At 50.2% G+C, this 27,968-nt stretch overlaps 1 protein-coding gene across 9 annotated transcripts in view; it reads left to right on the forward strand.

The window, feature by feature from the left end:
- The window catches only part of DGKZ (diacylglycerol kinase zeta), a 99,359-nt gene that overhangs the window by 26,832 nt on the left and 44,559 nt on the right, over nucleotides 1-27,968 (forward strand). For all 9 annotated transcript variants that reach the window (XM_067557642.1, XM_067557635.1, XM_067557637.1 and 6 more), the window contains 2 exons: nucleotides 23,950-24,058; nucleotides 25,193-25,288. In XM_067557642.1, the coding sequence (XP_067413743.1) occupies nucleotides 23,950-24,058; nucleotides 25,193-25,288 (205 nt within the window). The remainder of the gene's footprint in view (nucleotides 1-23,949; nucleotides 24,059-25,192; nucleotides 25,289-27,968) is intronic.

The following is a 27,968-nucleotide window of genomic DNA, read 5'->3' on the forward strand; positions in this document are numbered from 1 at the left end:
TTAACACTTTAGTGCCCATGCCTTCAGCATCCACCCGCCCTTGTGAGACACTGATGCTTGGTGTTTTGGATTGCTGTCCTGTATTGGGGCTCTCAGAGTGCTTTCCCCAGCAGTGCTGGAAGCGAGTGAGCAAATGCAGTAGTCTGGGATTGGGGGCCAGTAGCAGAGTCATCTTACTGTATGCAAAGGCAGTGTCCATGAGTAATAGGCGGAAATCTGGCCAGCGGTCAAATGCCTTTTTCTGTGTTGCTGCTCTCTTCATCCCCTGATGGCCCTTAACTATAGGGCAGGAGAACTTTCTGAGCCTCAGAAGGCAAATTCTGGAGCATCCCTTTTGTGGAGTCTCCATTACATGTTTGCCCTTTCAAAGAGACAAAAGTACATGATGCAGCATGGCAGGGACTGAGGCCAGACAATGCCTGGGACTGCTAGCTCATATATAAAAGACAGGCGTGAATGTTATGCCTTTTCTACAAGTGAATGTTACCTCCTCACCTGGAGTTTTGGTTACATTGTCTCCAAAAGGACAGCACAGAAAAAGAAACAGGCCAGAGAGAGAGTCTGTGAAAAAGATGAGTGGCCTGGAGAGACTTTCACATGAAGAGAGACTGGGAATGATAAATTTAGAGAGGGGGAAAATAAGAGGGGACGTGACAGAGGTACACAGAATAATGAGTGATCTGGAGGAAGTAAATTGCTCCTGTTTACCCTTTCTCATAAACAAAAACAAGTGGACATTTTGTGAAACAGAAAGGCAGCAAATTTAAAACTCCTAAAAGGAATTCCTGTTTACATAAGGCATGATTAATCCGTGGAACTCACTGTCATAAAGCATAAGTGACACTAAAGATTTAAAACAGGATTAGATACTTACATGAATAATAAGGTCCACAGTTACATTAGCTAGGATGGAAACATTCCTCCTGGGCATGGGCCAAAACATGCTGTTCTTGGTCTTGTGATTAAAGCACTGGACTGGTACTCTTTAAGTCTGGGTTTCATTTCCTGGCTCTGCCTTGGACTTCCTGCATGACTTTGGGCAAGTCACTTTGGGCCTGAGTTTCAGAGGTGCCATTGATTTCTAGCCCTCCAAGTCCTCTCTCTCCTCTTTAATACAGACTCTGCTAGCTGGCTGGGCACCTGCAAGAACTGCTGCTTGCTCTTTAGTTACAGGTGCATTTCCCGGAATGGAGCCCAAGCTCAGTTGCTTGGAAATCCTGACTCAAGGCTGTTTGGTGGTGGCTCAGGGGGAACAGCCCTTCGGAAGATCGCTTCTGAGAGCTGTGGTTTCTGCTTGAATGCATCAGACTGAAACTGGTGACAGCAACATAGAAGGCGAGGGAGCTCTTCAGTTTCCCCATCCAAACTGCACATGGGGGTTAGTCAGAATGAGATTTGCATTGTTGATTCAGTGCAAGAGTTCTCTCTCTTTCCTTTCTAATGGGAGGGGATATCAGCCCATTTGGGAAGAGAGGGGAGTTCAGCTTCTGTGTCCCATTCAGTCCCTAGACTCTGTGCTGTGATTGTCATCCAGGTACTGGGAACTGGACAAGACCCTCAATTTATTCCACACTGGCCTCTGAACGGTCTTCTGACAGAAGGGACTTTGGAGGACTAAATGGCTCCAGGGAGTGGCCTTTGGCTGCTTTGCCTTTTCCTAGCACTTTGGAAGTGGAGCATTGCTTGTTCTTAATGCAGGATTACAAAAGGCTTTTCAGGGTGTGACCAGAATCTACATGGAGCTGAGTACCCCCTCTTGGGGTGTTGGTATTTTCACTTGCATGCCCATCTCCTGCAAGGCCAAAACAGGAAGTCTGCTTGTGACATAGTTGAGAAACAGGAAGTGATGTCAAAAGGGGCCTCTGTTCTTTCCAAAGGCTATCAGAGCCAGGGGGCCTGGGGATGCAGAGTGCATTAGTGGGGTGCAAATGCCTCTGGCTGGTCTCTGAAGGGTGAATGTCACTCTCTAAAGGGGGATCTAGAAAGATCTGTGCTGCTGTACTAGTGCTGATGTTCCCAGTCGCCCTGACCCAGTGTTTCACTGACACTTGAAAATAGTGGAGGCCAAATACATCTCAATTTTTATGTCTTAAAAAAATAAATGGGAAAAATAATCCCTCAGTCCCCCTGAGTGAATCTGGATGAGGATGATAGGCTCAGGGAACCACCTTCTGGGCAGCCCATCTACAATCTCTACCTCCCTCTTTTCAACGTCACACCCATGCTTGTTGTAGCTAGCACCCTAACAACTCTGGGACTGTGAAGGCACACTTGCATGCCCAAGAAATCCCCACGCCCTCCAAATCCTGTAGGCTCCTTTGGCACAACATGTAAAGCGAATGGCTGTTGTTGTCCCTTCTAGCTATGAATAAGTGCTTGGGGCAGGAAATGGCCCAGAGCCTGGAATGAAGTGGGGGCAGCAAGCTGGCAAGAAAAGGGGTGGTGTAAGGGGTGGAGTGGCACATTGTGCATGATAAGGCCTGCTCTCTGCTAGGCCCCTCCCTGCAGGACCTCTCTGCAAATGCGTTTTGGCATCAGAAGGGGAGATGCAAGTGATTGTGTTTATGCAGGGAGTAGAACAAGGACACATTCCTCCCTTGTGTGTGAGCTGGGCTTTACTGGAGAGGGAGCTGAGCAGGGGCCTCAGCAGGAAACATTAGCTTGCTGCCTCTACTTGGGCATCTGCAGGACTCTTCTGTTTCCCTTCCCCGCTAGCAATGCACAAACAGGGCCGAAAACAGCTGCATTAGCTGCAAAAGCGGCAGCTCTGTGCTGCAAGGTTTAAGAATTGCTAATGTCCCTCCTACCAGCATCTCCCGCTGCTGCTTTGCTAAGACTGTTTGTTCCCTGTGCAGTGACAAAGATCTTCTCAGGATATAGCTGCATTTAACGGTAACTACTGCTCAGTCTTTGAGCCCTGGCTCTCCTCTGGTTAATGGTTTCCTGTGAGTTGCTTTCTAGATACCCATCAGCAGCAAGGCAGCTGGCCGTGTGTTTGTCTGACTGTGTGGCTCTGGTAGAGAGAACCTTTGACATTTGGTTATTATTAATTTACTGTAGTCTCTCACCAGCCCATAAAGAGTGCTGGGTGCTGTCCAAACAAACACAGAGATCTCCCTATCTAATTTTAGATGCAACATGGTGAGAGAGGGGAACAAACCATCAGAGGAGACAAGGTGAGAAAGGACAAGGTCTCAGCAGTAAGATCGCACAGTGACTCAGTACAGCGGTGTATGTTTCCAGAGGGTCGAAGTACAAGTGTTATTTTCTTAAATAACAATAACCACTGACTCATTTCTTATGGGGTATCATGGGAAGAGTGAGTCTTCAGTGCCTCTCTGCTCTGCAAAATGACTGCAGAAATGGCCCCTTCTTACTCCACAGATCTGTTTCTTGTGTGTGTCAGTCACTGCTCTGCTGGCTGGTCAGATGAGAATGGGGAGGGAGCCCTGTGGGTAGAAGGCATTATGAAAAAATTTGCATCAGGAGTACATCATTTCAGTAGCAGATGCTACCCTCCAGCCCCCAACCCCTGCATTCTTCACACACTCGCCCCAGAGTACTTTCTGGATGTTGTGGGTGGACATACTCAGCACTTAGGCAAAGCATGATAACACTACTACAGGTCACAAGAGAGAATCCTAAGGGACTGACAGCTCAAGTGAATGCTGATTGATGCAGGGCTGTAACCCTCTAGGGCACTGATTCCAATATGGACCCTGATCCAGGGGACTGGCAGGCTCAGGGGAACTGGTGAATGGGATACATGGATCCTTTTGGCTCTAGGACACTGGTTCCAGTCCAGCACGTCAGTAGTGACCAAAGGTTGTTCCCATCTGATCTGATACTGTTCTTTTGCCGCTGTGTGAAATGATTTGATAGGCCTCAATATAGATCCTAGTGGGCTGGTATCCACAGCACACATACCAACCCTAGCCTGGACACTGTTCTCTCTCCTTGTTGGGAGACTAGCAGGGAGGCCAAGACCTGAATGAGTCATGGAGGCCTCTTGCCCCAAAGGGGGGGATCTCAGGTGGGGATGAGGCATGTTGTACCTGACCTGTGGAAAAACGGAGGCCTTAGTCTCCGGGGCTGTCAATTCATCACCTTTCAGGAGCACAAAGTTTACTATTTACTTTTAAAAAAATATTAAATCCAAAGTGAGCAGGAAACCACCCCAGCCTCCACCTCTCTGTCTCACTGCCTGGGCTCAAGAAGAAACTGTTGCCTCCTGTACAGATGTAGTTGCAGAAGTGAATAGGTTGTGAAAGGACCGTACAGGGCATGTGCTTCTCACTGCATCATCACAGGGAGGTCACACAGGAACTGTCCAACAGGATTTCCCTGCTCTTGGCCAGCCTCCAGCCCAGGGTGGTACCTGAGGGAAGTGTTGGGGTTACCCTGTGAAATCACATCTGAATGCAACAGCAAGTTCATTACACCACAGGGAAGGCAGCATGTCACTGTGTGCCCAGGTAGGATCCCTCCCAGTGAATGGAGTGTCCCTGTTAGCCGCTGTGACTAAGTCTGCTTAACTAGAGAAGCTGTTAACGAAGGGAAGCGAATGAGCTGGGTGGGTGACCTTTACTGGAGTGACAGGGTACAGACATGTCATTGCTCTGGCTGAGTGGTGGGGACATGTGGGAGGAGAGCTGAGGGTTTACTGGGATAATGAGGACAGTAATCCAAGGAGGTACTGGGCTGTCTGTAACCTTTTGCTGTGTCCGTGTGTGTTTGGAGGGGATGTTTGGAGCACGTGGAAACCTGCCGTTGAGTCAGGAATAGACACTGATGACACTGGACATGGATGGGGAGAATCTTGAACACAGGGTGAAATCCTGTCCCCGGCAGATTGTCCCCTCCTCAGACACAAAGCAGCTGGGAGCTCATTCTCTTACACTTGAGCTTGTCAGACCAATGAAGTATTGCACTCAGCTGTGTGTTTTGGGGGGCAGTGGGGGGTCTGTGAGTTGAAAGGCAGCGAGAGTCTTTCTTCTCCCCCCTCCCCCAGGAGAGCCTGAGCCTGCCTTCGGGGCTGCTCAAAGAGGAAGTGCTGTCAGTTATTTTAACAAGCGCTGTCACTGTTTGCAGCGTGGGGAGGAGGCGGAGGGATAAACAGAGCCCTCGCTCTCCAAACTAGGACTTAATCTGTGCAGGGCTGGCTCTGCTCCTCCGCTGCCACTGCCTCCGGCTCTTCAGCTGCAGGAACTCGGCTCCTCTCTGCATCGGATCAGGTCACAGGGGTTTTTCCCACCCTTTCCCATTCCTCCGCCTCTCCCCTAGTTTCGTGTCTCCCGTTTGTTTGTTGTTGTGGCAGGGGTGGGGGGAAGGGAGGAAGTGAGGGCTTTGGGGAAAGGAGTGAATCTCTGGCTCAGTGGGTGTAGTCTGAGCAGGTACCTCACCCCACCACACTGGTTAAAAGGCAGGGAGGATGGGCCATAGGCAGGGGGAGATAACCAGCTTCCAGGGTGAACTCTGAGCCCTTCAGCCTAATCCTCGCTGAGTGCATTTTGCTGGGGAGTGGAGCAGGTCAGAGCTGTCCTGTTGCGCTACTGAAATTTCCCGAATGTTGACATGAAGGGTCCTGGAGTCGAGGCCTGTGGTGCACGCAACTTTAGTCACAATGCCACCTTGCTGCTGCACACAAGTGTGAGAGAGGAAGGGAGGGGAGAGTCTCCAGCTGCACAACTTGCCTATTGCTTTATTATTGACTGTGTGCCATCAGCACACCCAGCACCCTACAGGGGCTCTTGAAATAACAAAGTGAAAGTCATTCTTTGCAGCCAGGACTCTTGTTCTCAGGAAAAGTCCCTGACCCAGACCCTGCCCTGTAGAACTGATAATCTCACCAGGAATTCATCCTCTAATAGTTTGGGAGGGCAGGACAAAGACTCCTGGGCTCTCTGAAGCTCCCCTCTCTCGGGCATTAGTGAGTAGTTTCCTTGCACTGTGGTTCTTCCGAGAGCTGTAGCATGGGCTCTCCCCACGCCATGTCACAGGGAGGCCTGTGGCTGTTGTGTGTCTGTGTTTTCAGCTGCCCATGAGCCTGTAGCTGAGTGAGTAGGGCTCTGCTGCCTTTCCTGCAAGCTTTCAGCTAGTCTTTCCAGATTCCCCGCTGGGAAGCACTTACGCTTGTTTACACACGGCCTTTGTCCAACTATAACCTTATGGGCAAAGCTATACTGTTCTGAGCACCTTTATCCTGTTTCACTGCATTTATACTAGTCAGTTGTCATAGTAGTACAAATGCTGTGTGTAGACCAGCCCTTCGAATAGAGCCCTGCCAGGAATTTCTCTCTCTTGCTCCTGTCCGACTGGGGGAAAACACTGGAACCCAGGCTGGGAGCTGTGAATCAAACAGCTGGGCTGTTGGACAGACTTTTTGTAGACAGTGTCCCTCTTGGGTCAAGTCTGTCGAAACCCCATGGTGTGAGCCACAGCTGTATGTGCTGTAAGATGGGCTCGCCCTGAGGGATGACACAAGTCTGCTACAGAACATCATGCTCAGGACCAGTTTAGCTTCTTTATGCCTTGGATCTTGGCTCTCCCAGTGCACCCAGTGTACCAAGGGAGCCAGTTTAATTCCCACCATGTTTTACTTTGCTCTTATGTATGGAATTCTGCAGAGGGCTCTTGGATAGCGAAGGAAAACTGTCTTTCCCTTTGAGTCTCTAGTAACCCCTAAGACAGAGGTTTTCAACCTTCTTTCATTTGCAGACCCCTAAAAAGTTTCAAATGCAGTTGCAGACCCCTTTGGAAATCTTAAACATAGCCCCAAGGGGTCTGCAGACCACAGGCTGAAAACCACTGCCGTAAGATGATTAAAACAAAAACCAAATGAACTCCTCCCCCCACTGATGCTGCCTGCTCAGTTTTTGCGCTTCATTCTTGCTGTCTGGATCTCACACTTTAGCACAGGCTGCAATGTCACAAACACAACAGGGGATAGTTTAAATCCAAACACAACACTCTTATCTTTGGACTTTGTTAAAAAATATATCCAATATTGTACAGGAATGTTTCCGCTGGTTTTAGGGTTGGCAAATCCTTCATTTTACAAAACTTAAATGTAGGGCCTAAGTCAACTTGATGGGATCCCTTCAAACAGGCTGAGAGCTGACTTTGTGCTAGTGGTGAAAAGAGTGTAGCTGATAAGGGGAGGAGTGCACTGAGAGGCTGAGGTAGTCTGTACTGTCTGAGCTGTATCATCTGGGGTTGGTGTATAGCTCTATGTGGGAATTGTGGAATGCTCTGCTCTTTGGTGATAGCCCGAGGCTTCCATTGCAGATGGGACATCTAGGAAGAGAAGAGCTAGGAAGCTCTTATTTGGTAACTCTTTACAGGAGCATGTGCTGAAGTTGGTCAGGATGGCTGGGTTTAGGTATGTGTTTGTAGTACAATGGAGAAGATGACCTGTAGAGGCTCAGGCACACCACTGTGCAGATTGACAGGGGCAAGAGGTGTCAGTAAAATTCCCAGCTTGTTTCTGACTCTCCCCCTCCCACTGTCCTACAAACAGAACCCTGAAAGAGTTAGTTCCTGGGAAAGGTAGTGGGGAGAGTTGTCGTCCTTTGCTTCATCTAGACATTTTGCCTGTGGCCAAAGAGCGTTGATAATACCCAGGTCTTCATTGTGATGAGGGAGAGAAATCACACACTCAGCAGTAACCTATTCTCATTACACTTACTTCCATGCTGCCCGTAGAAGGAGTGCCGTGTAAAGAACCACAAAGCCACTGTATTACCCTCCGTAAAACTAACTTCTGCCGTGATGCCTACAGAACATGTGACACCTACAAAACAGTCAATGACTAGGCAGTCAGTGTGCTGTGACCGCTGTTTATTATTCCAGCCGTCATAGTCTCGCTGTCACCTTCAGCTCCCCACATTTTTGTTGTAGCCAACCGTTGTTTTCTTATACTTGCCAGAAAAATGTGTGACTTTGTGTTCACCGGTTTTAAAAAAAAAAAAAAAGTGTTTTTTTTACAGGGAGTCAGGCCTCTCGGTGTAAAATTGCGGTACAGACAAGGCACAAGTGGTTTTATTTTGATGTAGATAGTGGAGGTAAACCCTGTACAATCTCCCCACTACCACCCACCCCCACACACCTGTAGTTGACTTCACTGGCTATATCCAGGTAAAAGCTACCCGTGCCTTGTCTCCACTGGGATTTTACATCGCAAGAGCTGTCTCAGTGTAAAAATACACCTCTTTTACCAGTGAATTCATGGCCAGCAGGCTTTGGGGGAATGTAGGGTTGTGGAGGTTGGCAGGGGTCGGGGGAGTTAAGGGGCAGGTCTTACCAGCACTCTTGTGAGCCAGATCTTTACTGCATGAAAGCAAGAGGGAGCCTGTCAGAAGAGTCTGCAGATCTGGGTGGTGCCATGATGGGTGTCTGAAAAGGGCCAGGGGAGGTGGGTGGTGTTTGCTCAGCTTCTCTTCAGGCCTTGTCTTTATTAGGAAAAGGGTGTTTGTTAGCTGATCGTGTTAACCCTAGGCTGTCCCCTGGTTACAACCGGCCAGTTAATGTGTTTTTCAGCAGCTCCTATTAAAATGTGTTGGCAAACATTCTTTAAACAAACACCTTTGCTTAGTCTGGAAGGGGGAGGAGATGGTCTTCTGCCAGATCTAGATGTCAGAAATGGGACCCTGATCCATGGAACATAGTCACAAATGCAGTGTGTAGGAGACAATAACAATACCAAGCTCTTGTCATCTGTAGATCTCAAAGCAGTTGACAAAGGAGGTTGGTATCACCATCCCCCTTTTACAGATAGGAAAACTGAGGTGCAGGGAGGTGAAGTGAGTTGTTCAGGGTCACCAGCACGCCATTGGCAGAACCAGGAATAGAACCCAGACCTCCTGAGTCCTAATCCAGTGTCCTATCCATTGGTCTTTTGTGCTCTGGGGGATTCTAAGAGACCAATCTGACCTCTGTTTTTCCCGCCTCAAAGAAAGCATGGAAGGATGCTCATTTTCCCCCCAGGCTCTGAGGTTTTCCTGGCTCTCTTTTCAGGAGTCCTATCCTGTCCCCAACCCTACAATGGTATATTTCATAGGTCAAAAGGTGATTTCTGTGGAATAACTAAGAGGTGGCCTCAGTGAGGAATCAGCATTAGCTGAGTCATTATAACATGAAGCTTGAAGATGTGAGGGTGCTTGGCAGGCCAAAGCTGGGGGATCTGGGCTTGTATTGAGAGAGGCTCTTTATAAGAACTGGAGGAGAGATTGATTATTTAATATAATGACTTCAGGCAGAGAGGTGGGTGAGGCAGGCAGCATAAACATATTCAAGCAAGAATCAAATGGCCAGGAATTTGTCAGATGGAAGGAGGCTTTGTCAATTCCATGTTTGCTGGGAAAGGAGGTAGCCACCTGTCCTCTAGGTGGGTCTGGAGGGAAATTTTGTAATGACCATGTCTTTCTCGGTGGTAGAAGGGTTACTTGGTTGTTTGCACCTTTTGTCCTGAGAGTTTGCATGCTGCCATTTGGCACAAAAAATATAAAGGTGCATGAGGATCTGGGATAGCAGGCTGTCAGCAGAGTTGTCTTGTTTCTGGTTCTTTACCCCTATGTAAGCTGCCCTGAGCTTGGGAGTCAGAAGTAATTCTGCAATATAACCTTTTTGCTGAATTGGGCTGCCGTTGGCTGCGTTGGCCACTGGGTGTGCCATGAAATTTCTCGCCTATGAAGTAAAGTATGTGGCTTAGCAGCCTCTGTACTGACATGGCATCCCACTGCTCTCCCATCTGTTCCATTCTTGGTGGGAGCCAGACCATCTTGTCACGGTCACTTGACTCCCTATCTCAGGAGCGTGTCATTGTTACTGTGCTTCTTCTACCTTACTAAGTGGAGCAGCAAACAGGAGCTAGAAGGGGAGTGAGATGGACCCAGGTCACTAGGGGAAAAGAAGAAAGAAAGAGAAAGATGGAAAAGAATAAGGGGAATAAGGAAGGATGGGAAGAAAGAGACTTCCTTTCTGTCTGGCTCTGACTGTCATGTCCAATGTAGTGACAGTGACTAATGAGGAGTGAATCCAGAGCACGTGCATTTTTGTTTCAGAAATAACCTGAATGTCTTGTGTTTAGTGCTCTGCATGCAGCAGATGACCAGCATCTGCAGCCATGGACTGTTGGCTACATATGATTAGCAAGAGAGGATGGTTCCCGTGTCCGGTGAAATGTTGTCTAGACTCTGTAGCAGGGAGGCGCTCCTGATGAAGGTGGCTAGCATGTTGATGTGTGATGGAGTTGGTCTCAGTGGTTACAGCTGGGTGTCTCAGGCCCAGTCTACACTGCCATGCTGGGTCGATGGGACATATGCAAGCTACGTACTGTAGAATGCGTATCTTCTGTCAACTTACTTACGCTCCCTTCACTGTGCTGCGCCAATGGGAAATGCCTTCCAGTCGACACAGCGTTACTCTTTTCCAGGGGGTGGAGTTACTGCTCCCAACGGGGAGCATTTCCGGGATCGATAGAGCGGGTCTCTACTGGCTGCTCAATCGATCCCTCTTCGTCGATCTGTGGAGCCTGACGCAGCGGAACTGGTGTAGACATGCTCTCAGAGGTGCCACCCACAGAGAGGCCTTCACAGGGTACTGTGAGCTGCAGGGAAGTCATTTGCTACAAACTGCATTGTAAATAGCCAGTCTGTGCCTAGGCACCTCACCTGCATGCTGGGGGCCCCATCCCGTTATGTGTTTTCAGAGTCTCCTGGATCAAACCGACTAGAAGTGAGGATTGTCTAGAGGATCTTCCTTACTCCCTTCCTCTCATAGGAAAGAGGGGGATCATACCACTGAAGTGACCTGGCCACAGCTGGTCTCAGGGCTAGCAAAAGCCTTCTATATATCGTGTGTTAATGGCACTCTGTTGCTAGCCAGTGTGCCTGAAGGTGAGCAGCTGCACCTGTTCCTCACACAGACGTTGGCACTTGTTGCAGTTCATCAACTGAATGAAGCTTAAAATAGAAAACAACCACATCCAGGAGCCAGCTCCCTCAGCAGCTTCTCCCTGCACCGTAATTGAGCATCTCAGTTGTAGAGGCCTGAAGCTCAGAGGCGTAGAGGCTCTGTGCCATCAGTTCCAGTGTATTCCAGAGCCCTCCCTGTCCTAGCAGCTCTTCCCCTTGGGTCAAATGGCAGATGAGGAGTGGCAGTTGTCTCATTAAGGGCCTGACTGAATGCCCTTATCAAAGTGTTGAGCAGTCAGAGCTTCAAGGGGAACCATGCACCTCCCAGTATTGGGCCTGTCGTCTTGCTCTCGTGACCAGGGGCTATGTCTGTTGTCTTATTCATGCACTGTCTGTGATGGCGAATGGGAGGGGTAGCAGGGGATGGGCTACAGCAAGTGGGAGAGCAGGTGTACATGAGGCAAGCTCTCTGCTAATTTTGGTCCCGCTATGAAAATTGTTGAAGAATCCGGTAGCCCGGAGATATTCATCTGCTGTCCTGAAACCATTGTGGAGTGTTGCTCTTTGATTAAATTGCTGCTACATCCTACCCCAGAGGTGTGTGCATTTCAGTGCTGCGTGGAGTGACTCCTGTGCCCTCAGTATAAAGTTAGTGTTTGTGTTCCCTGGGTGACAGGAGCTGTATAGAAACGTCAGTTGATACTCAGATTATTCTCAGATTCTGCAGCCTTAGGGCCTTTGTTCTGACTGAACTTCCCCCTCTGGCAGCTTCTGACTCTGTTTAACTGGATGATGTATGACAGATTATTTTTACCAGAGATTTTCCCTAGCAATAAACCACAGAGTGCTTGGGGTCTCCCTGAAAACTGCGCACACTCCCACCAGTAGGACCACAGGCACGCCGGCTTTCCTGCACCACATCAGAGTGTTGGCTCATCTGATCTGGCCTCTGGCAGTGGGCCAGTGCCTGGTATTTGAGAGGAAAAGAAATCTCCCTCAATGCCCCTGGCCGGTTGTGCAGTGTTACATGTGGGGCTGGGGAAGTCATGGAGGAGAGAGCTGCAATAGCCCAGGCTGGGAAGGGGAAGGATCTCAGCAAAGGGGAGTTGAGGCAGCATCGTACATGGGAACATTAAGTCCTGTTGTGATAAGGGGACGGGGGAGTAGGAGAGTTCTATGGAAACAGAAACTGAAGGAAAGCTATGGTATGTGAACTGAGCGGAAGTCAGAGTACACTCCCTGGACTCCTCCGCATCCTTATGGCAAGGAGACAGCAGAACCCAGAAAGTCTCCGTGTCATGCAGTGAGGCCCTATTAATAGCACTTGTACTTGCTGTGTTTTCCTAAGCTGAGGAGGTTGGCAGCCCTCGTAGGAGGAAAAACCCCATCTGGCAAACCGGAAAGGGCCTTTTACACAGCCTGCCAACCTTGGCACCCCATTTTCAAATCAGCTGGCTGCTAAGAGGGCATTGCCACAGGTGCTCACATCAGCAACATCCATATGCCATGCTCTTGGCTTTGGACAGTGGGGGGGAGGGGGAATTCCTGTGGTCTCTTGCCTGCCCCTGCCCCCGGTTGAAACAAATTCCTGCCAAGTCACTAAAGAGCAGGGAGGAGGCCACAGGAGCCCACCCACTGTCCAAAGTCAAGAGCAGGTCATGGATGCTGCTGGTCTGAGCCTCTGGAGCGATGCCTTCCTGGCAGCCTAGAGAGTTGGCGGTGGGAGATGGGGTGTCAGAACTTGGCAGGGTGTGTAACATGGAGTGCCACATTGGAATCTCATTCAGTTCTGGGCACCTCAGTGCCAGGAAGAGACCAAGTAAGTGGAGGGAGCTCAAAGAATAACAGGAAACTCAAGTAATGCTAGAGGGACAGCTAAAGGGTGAGCAAAATAGCAGTCTGCAGTCGGAGCAAGGTGTAAAAGGGATCGTTCAGTTTGAGACACAGGGATGTAGCTAGGAGTCATGGAACCCTAGGCTGAATCTTAGAAAGCACTTCCTGACAGAAAGATGCGCAAAGCCCTGGAAAATGTGCGGGAGGGACCCATCCTGCCTGGGCTCCAGGAGGTGGAGTGGCTGGTTTCCCAGGCCCTTTCCATCTCTGCTTATACCCTTCCTGAAAGCATCTTTGATGTCTTGTGTTAAGTGAATGACTTGACCTTGGATGCACTGTATGACCTGTCCGGTGCCCAGGGTAACCACCTGAAAATGCCAAGGTCAGGGCAGGCTGCAAATGGAGAGCAGATTCTCCCAACACTGGTGGGTGGCACTGAAGCCAGACTTCCCAACCAGCCACAAACTGCACTTCTGAATCCCCACAGAAGACAGTACACAAATACTCAGAGCCCCCTTTACTGCATTTCAGCTTCTGGCTCCCAAATCAGCACTAGGTCCAGTAAAGAGACCAGTTGTTTAAACTCTATGCTCTTTACTAAAAAGGTCCCCTCTGACCCCAAGGGGTCAGCCACAGCACCAGATCAATATAAGTTTGGATCTTACCTAAAATACCACATTGCCAGCCAATCCTTTAGTAACTCAAACTAAAGGTTTATTGTAAAAAGAAAGAAATAAACCATGAGAGACATGTTAAAGGATTAGAGCAATCAGATATGTACAAATGATTGAAAGTCCATATACATCAGGTTTCTAGGAGAATTTTGAGTTGCAAGCTTGTATAGTCCCTCTGGTATACATCCAACACCTGGATGGGTCTTAGTCCTTTGGTTCAGTTGCAAGTGAATTAATCCAGAGGCAGGTATATATCAGTAACTGAACAGGAACAAAGGCAAAATGGTTTCTGTGGTTTGATCTTATATACCCTCTGTCTCTGGCCATGCGGCCTGTGGAAACTTATAGGAGCTAAAATGGAGTCCAGAGTCACATGGGCCAATCCTGGTAATTCTTCAGGTATGCCTTTAGTTTCTTCCTGGGCCCTTTGCTTCTGTAAAGTTTTTGATGGGCCATTAAGCGGGCTATTGTCCTGCCGCCGCTCCGTCTGGGGTGTATCCCAGCCAGCACAATTTGAAATACAGGAACATCAAATATGTCCATAACTTCCACTACAGATATAACACATGAACATAAGTATTGTCATCTTACTTAGCACATTATAACCTCTCTAACAGTACCTGACATGGCATATCTCACATGAATTATTATGATTTTGACACACTGATGTTAACCAATATGACAAATCTCCCTCCCCCTCCCACACACACAAAATCTAACCAGCGTCACACACTGTCCTTGTCTGAAGCCAGCCTGAACAAAGGGCAGTTGTAGTTCAATAACCTCGCTGGTGCACATCAGAGTCACTCTTACAATAAGCTTGCATGTGACACAAAGGAGAGAGATGGGTCAATTGCTTTTGAGATCTTCCAGTGGTTTTCCGGGTTTTTGGAATTAGGTACAACCTTTGCCCTGCACCAGATTTTGGGATGCAGTTATCCTGGAAACATCGGTTGAATGAAGCAGCCAGCTTTTGGGCCTAGGTGAAGTAGGAACTCCGTGGTTATTCTCCTTGAGCCTTTCTTGGTTTCATAAGTTTTATGGCCTGGTCCAGTTCTTTGTCTGAAAAAGGAGCCATGAGGTTTGAACCCACACAAGGAGCCTGCCACTGCTCTGTAAGCTCAATTTTGACTGCATGGCTGAGGACTTATCCAAGTTCTGTGCATGGCCACTAGCTGGGATGCATTTGTGGAGACTGGAAACTCCTTTTTGCAAAGGATAGACTCTCCAGAAAGTCTTTTCACAATTTGCCAGGCTAGCCGGCTAGAAGGAGTAAAGTCAATATCAGTGACTCTCTCTCACCATCGATCGTGTCTGGTTTGATCCAGCAGTCGAATGAGTTTCTTGCTCTTATTAACAGCTTCCTGGCTGTCACCAGCTGATTTTAATTCCTGGTAGAGCTTAATTGCCAAAAACATCCCACTGGGCTTTGTGTAAGCCATTTGTTGTCATAGCCGTAGGCCTGTGGTGATCAAAGGTGTCCGATGCAGAGACTTTGGGAAAAGCTTCAGGCACCTTCTGCTGTATGGCCATTGGCAGCATTTGCCTAGAAGATGAAAAGGTGATGTCGGGTGAAGAACCTGTGGCCCATTTGCTACTGTGAAAATTTGGCATTTGCTTTGGTCACAGAGGAGTTGTAGGTCAGCAACTGATGACCGCTCCATTGGACTCCCTCCGTCGCATTATTGTCAGGGAATCCCCAATTGTAACCCTGCAGTAGGTTAATGGTTTGCATCCCTGAAGTCTTTCCTTATTTTCCTCCTAGTGCCTAGGCAGCCTTGTGTGCCCCTCCAGCGGCTCTCCTGGCCGACAGTGCTGTCCTGCAGGGTCGGTGCCAGGACTGTGTGTAGTGAGGCCCCGACTCTGCAGCTATCTCTCTTTGTGCAAACTAAACCTGGGCAGGAAACTCACAAGGCTGGGGCCATGAAGACGTGTTGCCTTGGGGGAGAAAAGTCTCTTTCCAAGATTACTTTAATCATGTTCCCTCCAGGCTATAGCAGGGGTGGCCAAACTGTGGCTCATGAGCCGCATGTGGCTCTTATACAGTTAATGTGCGGCTCGCAGAGCCCTTTGTGCGCCCTCCCCATTACCCACCAACCAGACTGGGGTGGGGAGCTCGGAGCTTCTGCCCTGTAGTGGGATGGTGGGGCTAGAGGATTCTGCCCAGCCGGGAGAGTGGTCTTGGGGTCATTAAGTCAGGCCACCTCTGGGCTATAGGAGCCTGTGTGACTTCGCCAGCCTGTTTATTATGCTGGGGCCCCACCTGCCCTTTGTCAGAGTGATATAGTTCCCATTAGGAATGCTCATCACGACCCTGATTGCAGATCATTAGCAGATCAAAGCCACCACGTTGTTAGCACAGAGGGATTATAATGATAATGCAAAGCTGCTTATGACAAGAGCCAGTGCTCTGGAGTATGCGACATTATTTCTCTTTCCCCACCCTCATGAATGTCAGATTGTCTCTTTCAGGCCTCTTTATCCAACATATCCCCGTGTGATGCTCCCTGTGGCAGAGTAACAGGCACTGAATGTTCCTTTCCATCTTACCATCAAAGAATATTTTTAAAACACTCCCAAACCACAGCAAGATCATAGAAATCTGCAAGGGTGAGACCAGTGATGGCTGTCGGGGTCTCTCATGCAGCTCTGTTAATGCCCCTCACTCCCAACACACAGTCCTCCTCGACTCCTGGGCCCAGCACACAGCTCTGTCCCATAGTCCTGGGCGACAACCCCCTACTTGCTAATCCAGTTTCAGTCCCTCCCCACATCCAGCTCTGGCAAGGCATGTCAATTCTGGTCCTCGGGAGTATGTCTACGTATTTTGGAGCCAGCCTCCAAGCCTCGGCTGGTGGATTTGGGCTAGCAGGGCTCTCACTAGTAATCTAAAACTAACCTGGAGCTTGGGCTCCAAAGCCTAGTGATGGGGGTGGGCTTCAGCCTGAGCCCCAGCCCAAGCCCCAACTCCAAAGCTCTGACTACATCAGCCTACGTCTGTCAGCCTGGGCTGGGGGCTCGCTCCCGCAGGCTCCAAAATGCTGTGTAGACAAACCCAAGCAGGCCCTAAAAAATCCCATGACATGATCTGGAAATTTCTTCCATTCTGCCAACCTGCTGTAAAATTCCCTGCAGTTTCCATTGGACGCGAGATTCTTCTGCCCTCTTTGATCTAAGCTGTCGTGTAGTGTTGCTGTGCAGCTGTTAAGTAGTTGCCGAGTGCGTCCCACCGCGACAGTGAGTGACATGATTCTTGTATGTACTGGCTGTAGCACTTTGGGATCCTTCCAGATAGAAGGAGCCATAGTAAAGTACCATACAAAGCTCTTTAGCTTAGAGTTCAGGTTGCTCAAGTATATTTGCTCTCAAGAATGTAAACCTGAAAAAGGAAGGAAATCGTGTTCAGACAAGTCATTCCTGCCCACCACTGTAGCAATCTCCAGACATTAGCCGACCACTATCATGACCCTGAGTGTGACCACACAGAGGTACTATCCTATTGATGTAAGGCTGCTCAGAGCTGCTCTAGATGATGTGGTGGTTAAAATTCTGCTGGCCAGTTTATGCTAGCCCAGCCACCGTTGCTAATTGGGATGATGCTCGAGTGAGGGCAGGGGAATATCAGAAAACCAGCTGTGTGCAGCCGTGGCCCTTCATATTCATTTTCAATATAGCAGGATTGTGCCCACAAGACACCCCTCCTAAAACTGCGGAGACCTCTATAATACACAGTCATGCCTCCCACCTTCCAGCACTGCGCTACAGTAATATAATGAAATTATATTATGAAATATAATGATACTAAAATCACCATCTGAGGATTTTCACATACCAAATGCCAGGCAGAGGGGAAAAGAAGAGTTAATCACATGCTCACGATCTCTTACTTACCAAGAATGCAAACTCCTTCTATATGCTTGATGCTTTTCAGAAAGAGTACATTAATACCAATATTTAATAGGAAAGGAGACATACAAGACTGTGGTAACTACCACAGCATTAAATTCATGAGCCACACAAGGAAGAAAGTTATTGTTAAGAGCCGAAAAGTAAAGGTCAGTGACCAGCAGTTTAGATTCGTGACAGGCAAGTCACCAGTGGATGCTAAGATTGCTTGTGGAAAAATATAGAAAAAAGAGGAAAACGTTGCACACGGTATTCATGGATCGTAAGAAGGCTCATGACCACGTTTTCAGAGATGTTGTCTGGTGGTGTATGAGAATGAAACAGATACTTGAAGACTCTCTCAGACTTGTACAGGGCATTTATGAGGGTGCTGTTACCACAGTTAGGAGGCCATGTGAAGAAACTGAACAGTTCTAGTAAGAGTTGAAGTACATTAAGGCTTATCACGGAGCACCTTTTTGTTTATCTTGATGCTCTGTGTGCTTACAGAAAACATCCAGGTGCATGTTTTTGCAGCTGATGTAGTGCTTGTTGGGAAGAGCAAAGGGAAAGTGGAAGAATTTAGAGATGGAGATGTGTACTTGAAAGAAATGACATGAAAATTAGCAGAAATAAAACTGAGTGCATGATCTGTAGATTTGATTATACCTTAAAGGAAGACAATGAGACAGTAAGTCTCTGGGGGGACCAGCCGCTGTCAAAGGTACAGAAGTTCAAGTACCTAGGTTGGATAGTACAGAATAATAGTGAACTCAACAATGAATTTAGAAGCAGAACAGGAATGGTATGGACTAACTGGAGAAAAGGGAGTGGAGTGATTTGTGGTAGGAGAATGCCTATCGCATTGAAAAATAAGATCTACAAGATAGTAATTAGGCCTGCACTTTTGTATGGCTGTGAATGCTGGGGGCTGAAGAAGAGACAGGCAGATCTTGAATACAGTGGATATTAAAATCTTAAGGTGGATGCTTGGAGTTATAAGGCTGGACCATGTTTGGAACGAACAAATTAAGGGGAAGCGTGAAAGTGGTCCCACTTATAGAAAAGCTGAGGGGGTTGTGGCTTGGATGGTTAGGGCATGCAAAAAGAAGATTGGAAGACTGTATAGGAAAAGGTGTTAAACTTAGAAGTGGAAGGTAAGAGAAGGGTTGGAAGACCTAAAAGTAGGTGGATGGATACAAAAGGATTTGATTAGCTGAAGCATAGCTGAGGAACTGCGTCAAGACAGAATGCAGAAGGAGGGCTCAAAAAGCCAACCTTACATAGCAGGGACTAAGGCTAAAAGAGGCAGGAGAGAAGAGCTAACTGGAGAATAATGGGAGCATAAGTTGGTGAAATAATATCTCCTCCATTTAAAACTTTGCCCACCGATGAGTGCTTTAACCAGTGCTGAAACCTTCTCCATCAGCTGCTGAAAGCTTTTCTCCTGGAGCTGCAATATCTTGGCAACCTGTCAAGCTTTGAGCACTGGGCAAAAAAAGCTTGAGAGTCATTTAAGGTCTCTCCACCAGACGAGTGAAGTTTTGAGCAGAGCAGATAGGAGTATTTTCCCAGCCCTTCTCCACGTCTCTTAGCCAGACTCCATTCTCTTCAATTCCTAGGCAGGCCCCACTTTTACTGCACTGTCAGTTTCTAGTTGTAAACTCTGAGTATTTAAATTTAATATGTCTAGAGTTCTGCATGTCTGAAATGTTAGTGCTTAGTATTTGAGTAGAAAACTTGATGGGGTGTGAGTAGGGGGAGGAAATTGAATAACAGAGGGCAGTGGGCAAAGAGGGGGTCTTTCCAAGATCCACAGGAGGGGAGCTGTCATCATGCACCCTTGGGAGGTGCACAGGAGGGGAGCTTTGGGAAATCCAGCAGGATTCACTGTTTAACTGGAACAGGGAAATCTCAGATGCCCGCATTTAAAGCATCATATGCTGTGTCCCATCTTGCTCAGCATGTTACCTGAAGTGAGACTGTAGGCGAATGTCAGTTTGGCTTAAAGGGAATCGCCTCTCGGCAGCCCTAAGTCCAACATTTACACCTTGCTTTAAAAAATGTTAATTCACTTTTTTACCTAAAGTTCTCTGCAGAGAAATGGCTCTAGGAACTGTCTGCAAACTCAGTGCTGACAGGGCATTTGTGTTTAAAAAATGAAATTCTTCAGCTCCCTCCAGTGCTGGGAACCAGGAGATCAGCAGCAGCCTGGGCTAGTCCCTGAAAAATAGAAAGGGAAAACTAGAGCACGAGAGAGAATAAGGAGAGGGGCACTCAGCTCCCATGGTGATGGAGGTGAGATGCAGAGGGAACTAGCAACAGAGAGTAACCCTGCCCAGCTCCGCATGCTGGGAAAAGCACAGAAACCACCGCGGTGTTTGTTCGGTTCCTAAGCCAAGAGGTGAGTGGCGTTTTATGGCTGCATCTCTTTTAGGCCATGTCTACACTGCGGGCACTATGGTGCTATAGCTATGTTGCTGTAGTGCCATAGAGTAGACACTTAGAGCGATGGAGGGGGTCTTTCTGGCACTGTAGGGAATCCCTCTCCTCGAGTGGCGGTGGCTAGGGCAACAGAAGCATTCTTCTATTAACCTAGAGCATCTGCATCGGGGGTTAGGTTAGAGTAGCTACAGTGCTCAGGGGTAGGAATTTTTTGCAGCCCTGAGTACTGTAGCTATGTCGAGCCAACTTCTAAGTAACGTGGACTGGGCCAAAGAAAAGCACTTGGTCTGCAGAGTGGCACCGTGACTGTCCCTGAGGCTGTTGGCTCCATCATTGCGCAACGGCTCCCAGCTGTCTTTTTAACCAGCAAGTGGTGGATTGAGTTTGCACCCAGGCCCAGACTCTCCCGGCATGTCCGTGACTCTAGGACAGAGGTTGGAGTACTGTGGGTCTCACTGTGTGGAAGGCTGCTGCGGGAACATTCACTGTTGCGCTTTTATTAACCAGGAGATTGGGTTGAAGTAGGGGTCCCCTGTGCAGGCCCTTTCCTCCTTATGCCCTTTTCCAGCACTATCAGACATGTACTTTCTTTACTAGTCAAGACAAGCAGGGGCTTAGGATCCATTCACTGCTCAATGGAAGGGCTGGAATATGCAGTCCTGACCCCTTCCCAGAACTGGACCATAGGGCTGGAGCTTTGCCTCTTCGTTTGTCCCAGCTCTTCTAGGGGAGATTGGAAGGCACTTTGACAGGCCACTCACCTCTGCAGGGACCCTGTGCACCAGCTGGAGGCCTGATCATACCCAACACCTTTCCCTCTCTCCTGTCCTGGCCATGGGTGGCAACCCTAGGAGGGGGGATGAAATTGGAGTATCCTTGAGGGTGCCATATATTGGCAGATAGGGAGCAATTTTGTGCACCCCTCAGAGGACCTGAATATGGTGCCTCCACAGCATTCCCACCCCCAGCTGCTTTGGAAGGCAGATGCTGACTGCAAATCCACGCTGGTGTCTCCTGCATGGAGAGACTTGCCCCTAGCCGTCCTCTACAGACCAGTCCCAACCCTGCACCTATCTGCCAGCTGCTCTGGTATGTGAAGTCTCCAAATCCAGGTGTTCTGCCTCATCACTCATGGCCAATTCCTGAGCCACCAGACGACAAGCCCTTCAGGCCTCTCACCATCCCACTTCTCCTTTTTGCCCTGCATGGGGATTTCCTTGTCCTGCATTGGCCCCTAAAGTCACAGTATCCAGTATAGGTCTCCTGGCAGCAGTGCCCCATGTATATTTCCCCTGTGTCCCCTTCCCTCCTCTTTCTCTCTGATGCCCCTCGCAGCAGTACCCCTTGAGTCCCTGCTCGAGCTTCCTCACAGCAGCCTTCTGCCAGCTCCTCCTTCCCTGCTCTTCCAGAGCGTTGTGGGGCTCGCAGACTTGGTAGGAGGTTTGGCGTGAACCCCTCCCCCTTTAATCGCTGGTTTCTGTGTTAACAGCCACTACTCGGGACACCCCCAGTCCCTATGGAAACCTTTTTTAAAAGGCACTTCAGGAGGAAGGTGTCGTCGTCGGGTTCCCAGCGTGCCAGCGTTGTGTCAGTGCCCACTGGCAAAGCCAGGCGGCGCTCCACGGTGGGCCTGCCCTCGGCCTCCTTGGCACAGCGCCGCCGCAGGTGCAGTACCCAGCTGCGGAGCCTTTCCTGCCTGGGCTCCCCAGAGGCGGGCAGCCTGAGCCCCCGGCGACGCTCCAGCACCACCCCGCCCCACCTCAGCCCCAGGTTTGCTGTCCAGAAGAAGCGCGGGGGCCAGGCGCACACCATCGATGCCCAACTCATGGGCCCCTCCATTCTGCTGGCCAGCCTCATCCAAGTGAGCGAGGAAGAGGAAGGGAGGCGGACGCACCGTGCCGAAGGCTCTGGATTCGAGCCGCCCTGGGAGGAGCTAAAAGAGGAGGGCGGTGGCAGGAAGGAGAATGTTGCTTCAGGAGCCAGGTTAGATCAGTGTGAGCTGCAGGCTAAGCTTCCCCCAAGGAGTAGGCCCCCTGCACTACACCCCATCCGAATGAGGCCTCTCCTGCCAACCCCGTGCTGCCTGCGCCGCCGCCGCCGCCGCTCCTCCCACCTCCTGCCTGCAGAGTTTGTGTACAGCAAGGCCTCCTATGGGCTGCAAGGGTGCTACCGACGCCTCAGCCAGCCAAGGCTCTCGGATGAGCTCTCCAGGCCAGGAGCTCTGCTCCCACCATGCAGAGCGCGGCTGGCTGCCAAGAGATGGAAGGTTCCTCCTGGAGCCAGGCGGCCATCGGCAACCATATATGAATGCTTGAGAATGGAGCCCACCTATGGCAACTATGCCAATGCCTCCCCGGAAGCCTGGAGCCCCCTGCTGCTGTATGTATGGTGTTCCGAAGTGAGGGGGGATTCGGAGGGATGTCTAGGCCATGGTTGGGACAGTATTGAAGGGAGTGGAGATTGGCATAGAGCTGCTAGCTTATCTGCTGTGGGGTGGGGAAGGTGGGGGCGCGGCTGACACTTTGGCATGGAGTATCAAACCCGTCTGGAGCAGGGTGAGCGGAGTGCGTGGGGAGAAGGAGCTAGAGGGTCTGTGTGGAGCCTCAGGCTCGTCTGGATTACAGTGGGTAGGATGAAGGAAGGGGCTAGCACAGGACAAACGCCTGGCCTAGCTGCAGCTCCCACCTACTTGCTCAGTGGAGTCATCTCCCAGTGTGTGTGTGGATGCAGTATGGCAAATGGTATCTGTGCACTAGAAGAGGCCAGGAGCCAGTGTCTCCATTTCCCTCTCCTCTGGAATGAGGATCAAAGGCCAAATCAGCCTTTTGTCTATCTGTGTGTTTGAACGGCTGCTGAGTGTGTTTCCAGCCTGCTTGCGGTACCCCTGTGCTTGCTGGCTTCTCCAGATGCTGGTGCCAGGTTAAGGCTAGGAAGAAGGTGAGAAGAGGGGATCAGAAGAGGGGTTTTGGAAGAGGGGATGTTTCTGAGATGGGAGAAGGAGGTGTCCAGTTTCTCCAGTTGGCTTGCTGTGCCCGTCTCCACTGGCTGTGAGCTCGGAGCCTGCCTAGCACCCTGCCTGGCAGCTACTGGAAGTGGCTAGAGGGATCAGAGTCTTTTGGTTGCAGATGAACAGCTGCTGAACAGGAGGCAGTGAGAGCCTCTTGTGAGCAAGGGCTATGAGCTGCTTCCCCTTTCTTCTCTCTCAGCCCCACTTCCATTGGCTCTAGATTCTCTGTCCATTTGTGACATTCAAGTGAGAGGGGGTATATCTAGGATGTCCCAGTGTTTTCAGGAAGAGTCCTCCCTGTGACCTTCACCCATCTTTGGGAAGAGGAGCTACTCCCACTAGGTCAAGTCCGAAGCTTATTGTGTGTAATGTGATGCCCCCTGAGTGGGGCATCAACCCTGGGGTCTCTAGATCTAAAAGCATGGATATCTGCTGCTTGGGCAAAACCCAGTTCTGTTAGCTCAAAAACTCTAGCACAGTGGTTCTCAACCAGGGGTACACAAAAGTCTTCCAGTGGGGACATCAGCTCATCTAGATATTTGCCTAGTTTTACAACAGGCTACAGAAAAAGCACTAGTGAAGTCAGTACAAACTAAAATTTCATGCAGACAATGACTTTTTATACTGCTCTATATGCTATGCACTGAAAAATAAGTACAATATTTATATTCCAATTGATTTATTTTATAATTAAATGGTAAAAAATGAGAAAGTAAGCAATTTTTCAATAAGAGTGCTGTGACACTTTTGTATTTTTGTCTGATTTTTGTATGCAAGTAGTTTTTAAGTGAGGTGAAACTTGGGGGAATGCAAGACGAATCAGACTTATTATGAAAGGGGTCCGGTAGTCTGGAAAGGCTGAGAGCCACTGCTCTAGCGGACTCACAAACTGCTCTGTGGTCAGGGGCATACTGCATAGGTTTGGATTGTGGAACCCTAGATCTCACCACTGGGGGGAACCCTTCACTAGCTCATCCCTATGGCATCTGCTGATGGGTTGCAGAGAGGGTGGGAATTGCCCAGGCTTTGATAATGGTGAATTCAGCCTCGTCCCAGGTTGCTGGCTTTGAGTGATATTAATAAATAATGATCTGCCCTTCTTCAGTGTTCCCTTTCTTCTGAAGAGCTCACATTGCCTTGTGTGCATTTATGTTCTCACCTGTTTTTATAGCCACCCCTCCTTTTCTTCCAGGAAAGCCATCGCCAAGTCCGGCCTCCAGCACATGGTAGCCCAGCCAAACCCTGCACTAGCCCTGAGGAGTGAATCAGAGAGGCAGATCCGCAACACCGTGGACTGGAGTGTAAGTAGCCTTTAATTTTCCTGGTGCTTTGGAAGGGACTCTGATGTTACAACAGCTGCACTCTGCTTTTGGCTGTTCCCATGAGGAGGGCAGAAGGGGTATAAGGCTGTACCGGGCGGCTCCTGCTTTGACACAGGATCAGCTGCTAGCTACAAGGCTATGACTTTCTGATGTTGCTGAGTAAAGACCCCTGAATGCTGGGGAAAACCGACGGTGTGTTCACCCTCATTCCCCACTACTACTACATAGCCATCTATTTTGCATCCTGGGAATGGAGACGCTTGTGGCTTCTATGGGGAGTAGCGGGAGGCACTGCACTCCTTGTTGGAGATGCACAGGCAGCTCTACTCCACCTCCTGTTGTGCACAGGCAAAGCTGAACCAGTTGTGAGTTGCATCCTCAGAGGCCTTGTGTCCTGGTGCGGGGACAGTCCCTCTATACCGCTCTGGGGAGACCTCGCTGTGTTCTGCTCTGGTGCCCTCATCTCCAGAGGCCTTGTGTTGGGAAGCAGAGATGAGATGGTTCCCACCTGGGACACTGTGGAGGGTGTTCAGAGAAGTTCAGAAACAGTCAAGGGGCTGGAGGGATTGATCTGTGAGGAGAGACCTGTCCATTTCAGCTCAGCAGTGAGTGAGTGGAGATGTGACAGTCTGCTAGTAACTGAGGGGTGCACACATCCAAGTGGGACACTGGGGAAGCGTGGGTGATGTGAAGTGGGGGAAAATGTAGGCTGAATCTCAGGAAAACTCCCTAGCAATGAGGTGAATTTACCCAGGAGAATCCTCTCCCAGACAGCCCCATTGTTTGGAATCTTTTACAGCTAGACTGGATAACATCCTAAGGCTTTGCTTTTCCATTTCTAAAATATCTGGGCAACGGTAGGAGCTTTGGGCAGGTCTCCTAGGTGTGCCCTCTCTCTGGAGGGTGGGGTCTCTGTGCAGTCTGCAATCTCAGCGATTCTCCATAGGCCTCCTCCAGCTGACTGTAATGTAGCACAATGTATTTGGGGGTCTGAAATGGTCAGCTGTCATTCATCATGTTGGAGGTGACTGCTGGGATTGAAGGCCAGGCCCTGAGCAGTGTGGGACTTTTGAGGCTCATCAGAGAAGTGCAACGTTATCTTGTGCCTTCCAGGAGACTGCCATCTACGGGGAGCACATCTGGTTTGAGACCAACATCTCCGGGGACTTCTGCTATGTGGGGGAACAGAACTGTGTGGCCAAGATGCTGGTAAGTCGGACATAGCGACCCTCTCATCAGCTCGGCTTGGTTTTTAGGTACAAGACTGAACTGCCACCTAGTGGAGAAACCTGGGGATCTGTTTCTGCACTCAGTAGTTTGGGATTAGAGGAACTTCTCAGGCACGCTGGGGTCCAGCAAAGAAGGGGTTAACACTTGTGTGGCCAGTTAGGGAGATGGAAAATGTTCTGCTCCAAACTCTGCTGCTGCTAAGGCTGCTTGAGTCTGGAAAGTTGCTGCGTCTGATCTGGCACCCGGCGGCAGGGCCTCTAGGTATCTGTGTGGCTAGGGTCCAGCTGGCTGAGTTGATACAGAGTTTCTGTGAGGGGCTATAGCAACCTCCGATGCCCCAAGAGAGTATTTGATTCCAGAACTTTCTAGGAAGGATCTTAAAATAAAAGGAAAAACCAAGAAATGGAAGCCCAAGCCCTGCAAGTTGTGTGATTGCAGGCTGGGCCGCCCACAGGTGCGACCCCCTCAGAGATTCTCCAGCCATCCCTCTCTAAGTGCAGGCTGAATCCAGACTTGAGTGCTGGCAACCGAGGATGGTGCCCATCCAATGGCTGTTCATTGGTCTGTGTGAAATGAGCTTGGGGTCTCGGTCTGATGGGCTCATCCATGTTGCCACAGGTGGCAGTGATTGGCTGTCTGATGCCAGTGTCAGAAGACGTCAAGGGTTGATTGGCCAAAGAAGAGTGCCTTTTCCTCTTGCCCCAGGGCAGGGCTGAGGCAGGCTGGGGGTGGGGCACTCAGATCAGAGAGAAGGCTTCTACTTGTTGTGATCCTGGGGGCATGTTTTTCTTCGTCGAGTGCTTGCTCATGTCCATTCCACTATAGGTGAGTGCACGCCTCCGTGCATGGTTCCCGGAACTTTTTTCCCCATAGCAGATCCCATATGGCCGGCTCTGGTACCCCCTGGAGTCCCGCGCACATGCCGTGGTATATGAGGCACTGCCGGCCCTACGCCCCCTCAGTCCCTTCTTTCCACCCGTGACGGTTGCTGGAATTAGCCTTGCTCTCAGCAAGTTCTAGTCCCCTTCTTTGAACTGTTGTTGTTCTAAGTAGTTTAGTTAGTTTTAAGTAGTTGTTAAGTGTAGTTAGATAAACAAACCTGCGTTGGGTCTCCCTGAAGGGCGGTGGAGATCCCCGGTACGGGGGGGAAGATCTCCTGCCGGACAGCCACCGGGGGTAGAGCAAGGACGCTCCCCCAGCAGTCGCAACAGGTCGACAGCGTCGAGTTGACCTGCTTCAACTCAGGACAAGGAGTCTCCCTCTCGGTGCCAACATCGGTCCCCGGCACCGGTTGAGGTCCACCAGATGGTGCTCAGACAGCTCCCGCTCCAGATCCCCGGCACCGAGGAGTTTGCCCACACCGAGGCGGCGCAGAACCTGATCACCGTCGGAGGACCTGGCACCGCGGAGTTCCGAGCGACGCTGGTCTCCGTCACCGAAGGGCAAGCGGCACCGGACGTCTTTGGTACCGAGATGACGCTCCAGTACCTCGAGCTCTTTGGAGTGCACCTCTGCTCGCTGGCACCGCTCATGGTGACTGAGGTGGTCCTCATCGTCTTCCAGGTCAGAGACGTCGATAGAGCGATCCCCAGCATGGAAGGGCGCCCGGGACCGAGGACATGCATGGCACTGCTGGTCCAGTGGCTCGGGGTCTCCCGGGGGGACAGTCGTTAGGAGAGCTGACGCCTCCACAAAGCATCACAGCCTGTGGCGCAGTCAGCCCCAGGTTGGCCCCAGGGTCAATGGCCACAACAATGGCCTTATTGGGCCCCATGGGGAATCCAGATGGGGCCGGGGCCTCAATCCATCCTGTCATCGGGGGTGCAGTCCGTGCCTCCGGCACAGGAGAAGGCCCATAGACACCACTCCTTGGACGAGGAGTCGGACCTCATGGAGGGACCCTCTACGGGCGCAACCCTTCGTCAGGAGGGGGAGCACCTGCAGGACGCGCCTCGGCAGTCCTCTTCCTCCTCACCGGACAAGGCAGTCTCCCGGGACCACTCAGCGCCACTGGAGGATTTCAGGGCGCACCAGGAGCTGCTCAAGAGGGTGGCCTCTAACTTGGAGCTAGAGGTGAAGGAGTTAGAAGAGGCTGATGATAGCCTCTTCAATGTGCTGGCGGCGGCTGCCCCAGCCAGAGTGGCCCTACCAGTCCACGAGAGGATCCTCAAAATTGTAAAGGCCCTGTGGCAAACCCCTTCCTTGATCGCTCCTACGTCAAAGGTGGCCGAGAGAAAGTATGTCCCGGCCGCAGGGTTCGAGTATCTATTCACTCACCCGGCCCTGGGAACCCTGGTGGTAGACGCAGCCAACCAGCAAGATAGGCAAGGTCAGCCAGGTTCCACTCCCAAGAACAAAGACAACAAAAAGCTGGATTTGTTTGGGAGAAAGATTTATTCCACGGCAGCCCTGCAATTGAGGATTGCCAACCATCAGGCCCTCCTGGGTAGATATAATTTTAGCTTGTGTGACTCCCTCAGGTGGTTCACTGAGGCCCTGCCCAGGACCAGGCTGCAGACTTTACCACCATCCTGGATGAAGGAATCACGGTGGCCAGGGCAGCACTCCAGATGTCCACTGACGCTGCTGACTCGGCGAGTAGGGCCATAGCCGCCGCCATTTCCATGAGAAGGTGCTCGTGGCTGCAATCCTCGGACCT

Source organism: Emydura macquarii, unplaced genomic scaffold (assembly GCF_026122565.2).
Source record: "Emydura macquarii macquarii isolate MOO-44397 ecotype Brisbane River unplaced genomic scaffold, CSIRO-AGI_Emac_v2 contig_1876, whole genome shotgun sequence".
NCBI lineage: Eukaryota > Metazoa > Chordata > Testudines > Chelidae > Emydura > Emydura macquarii.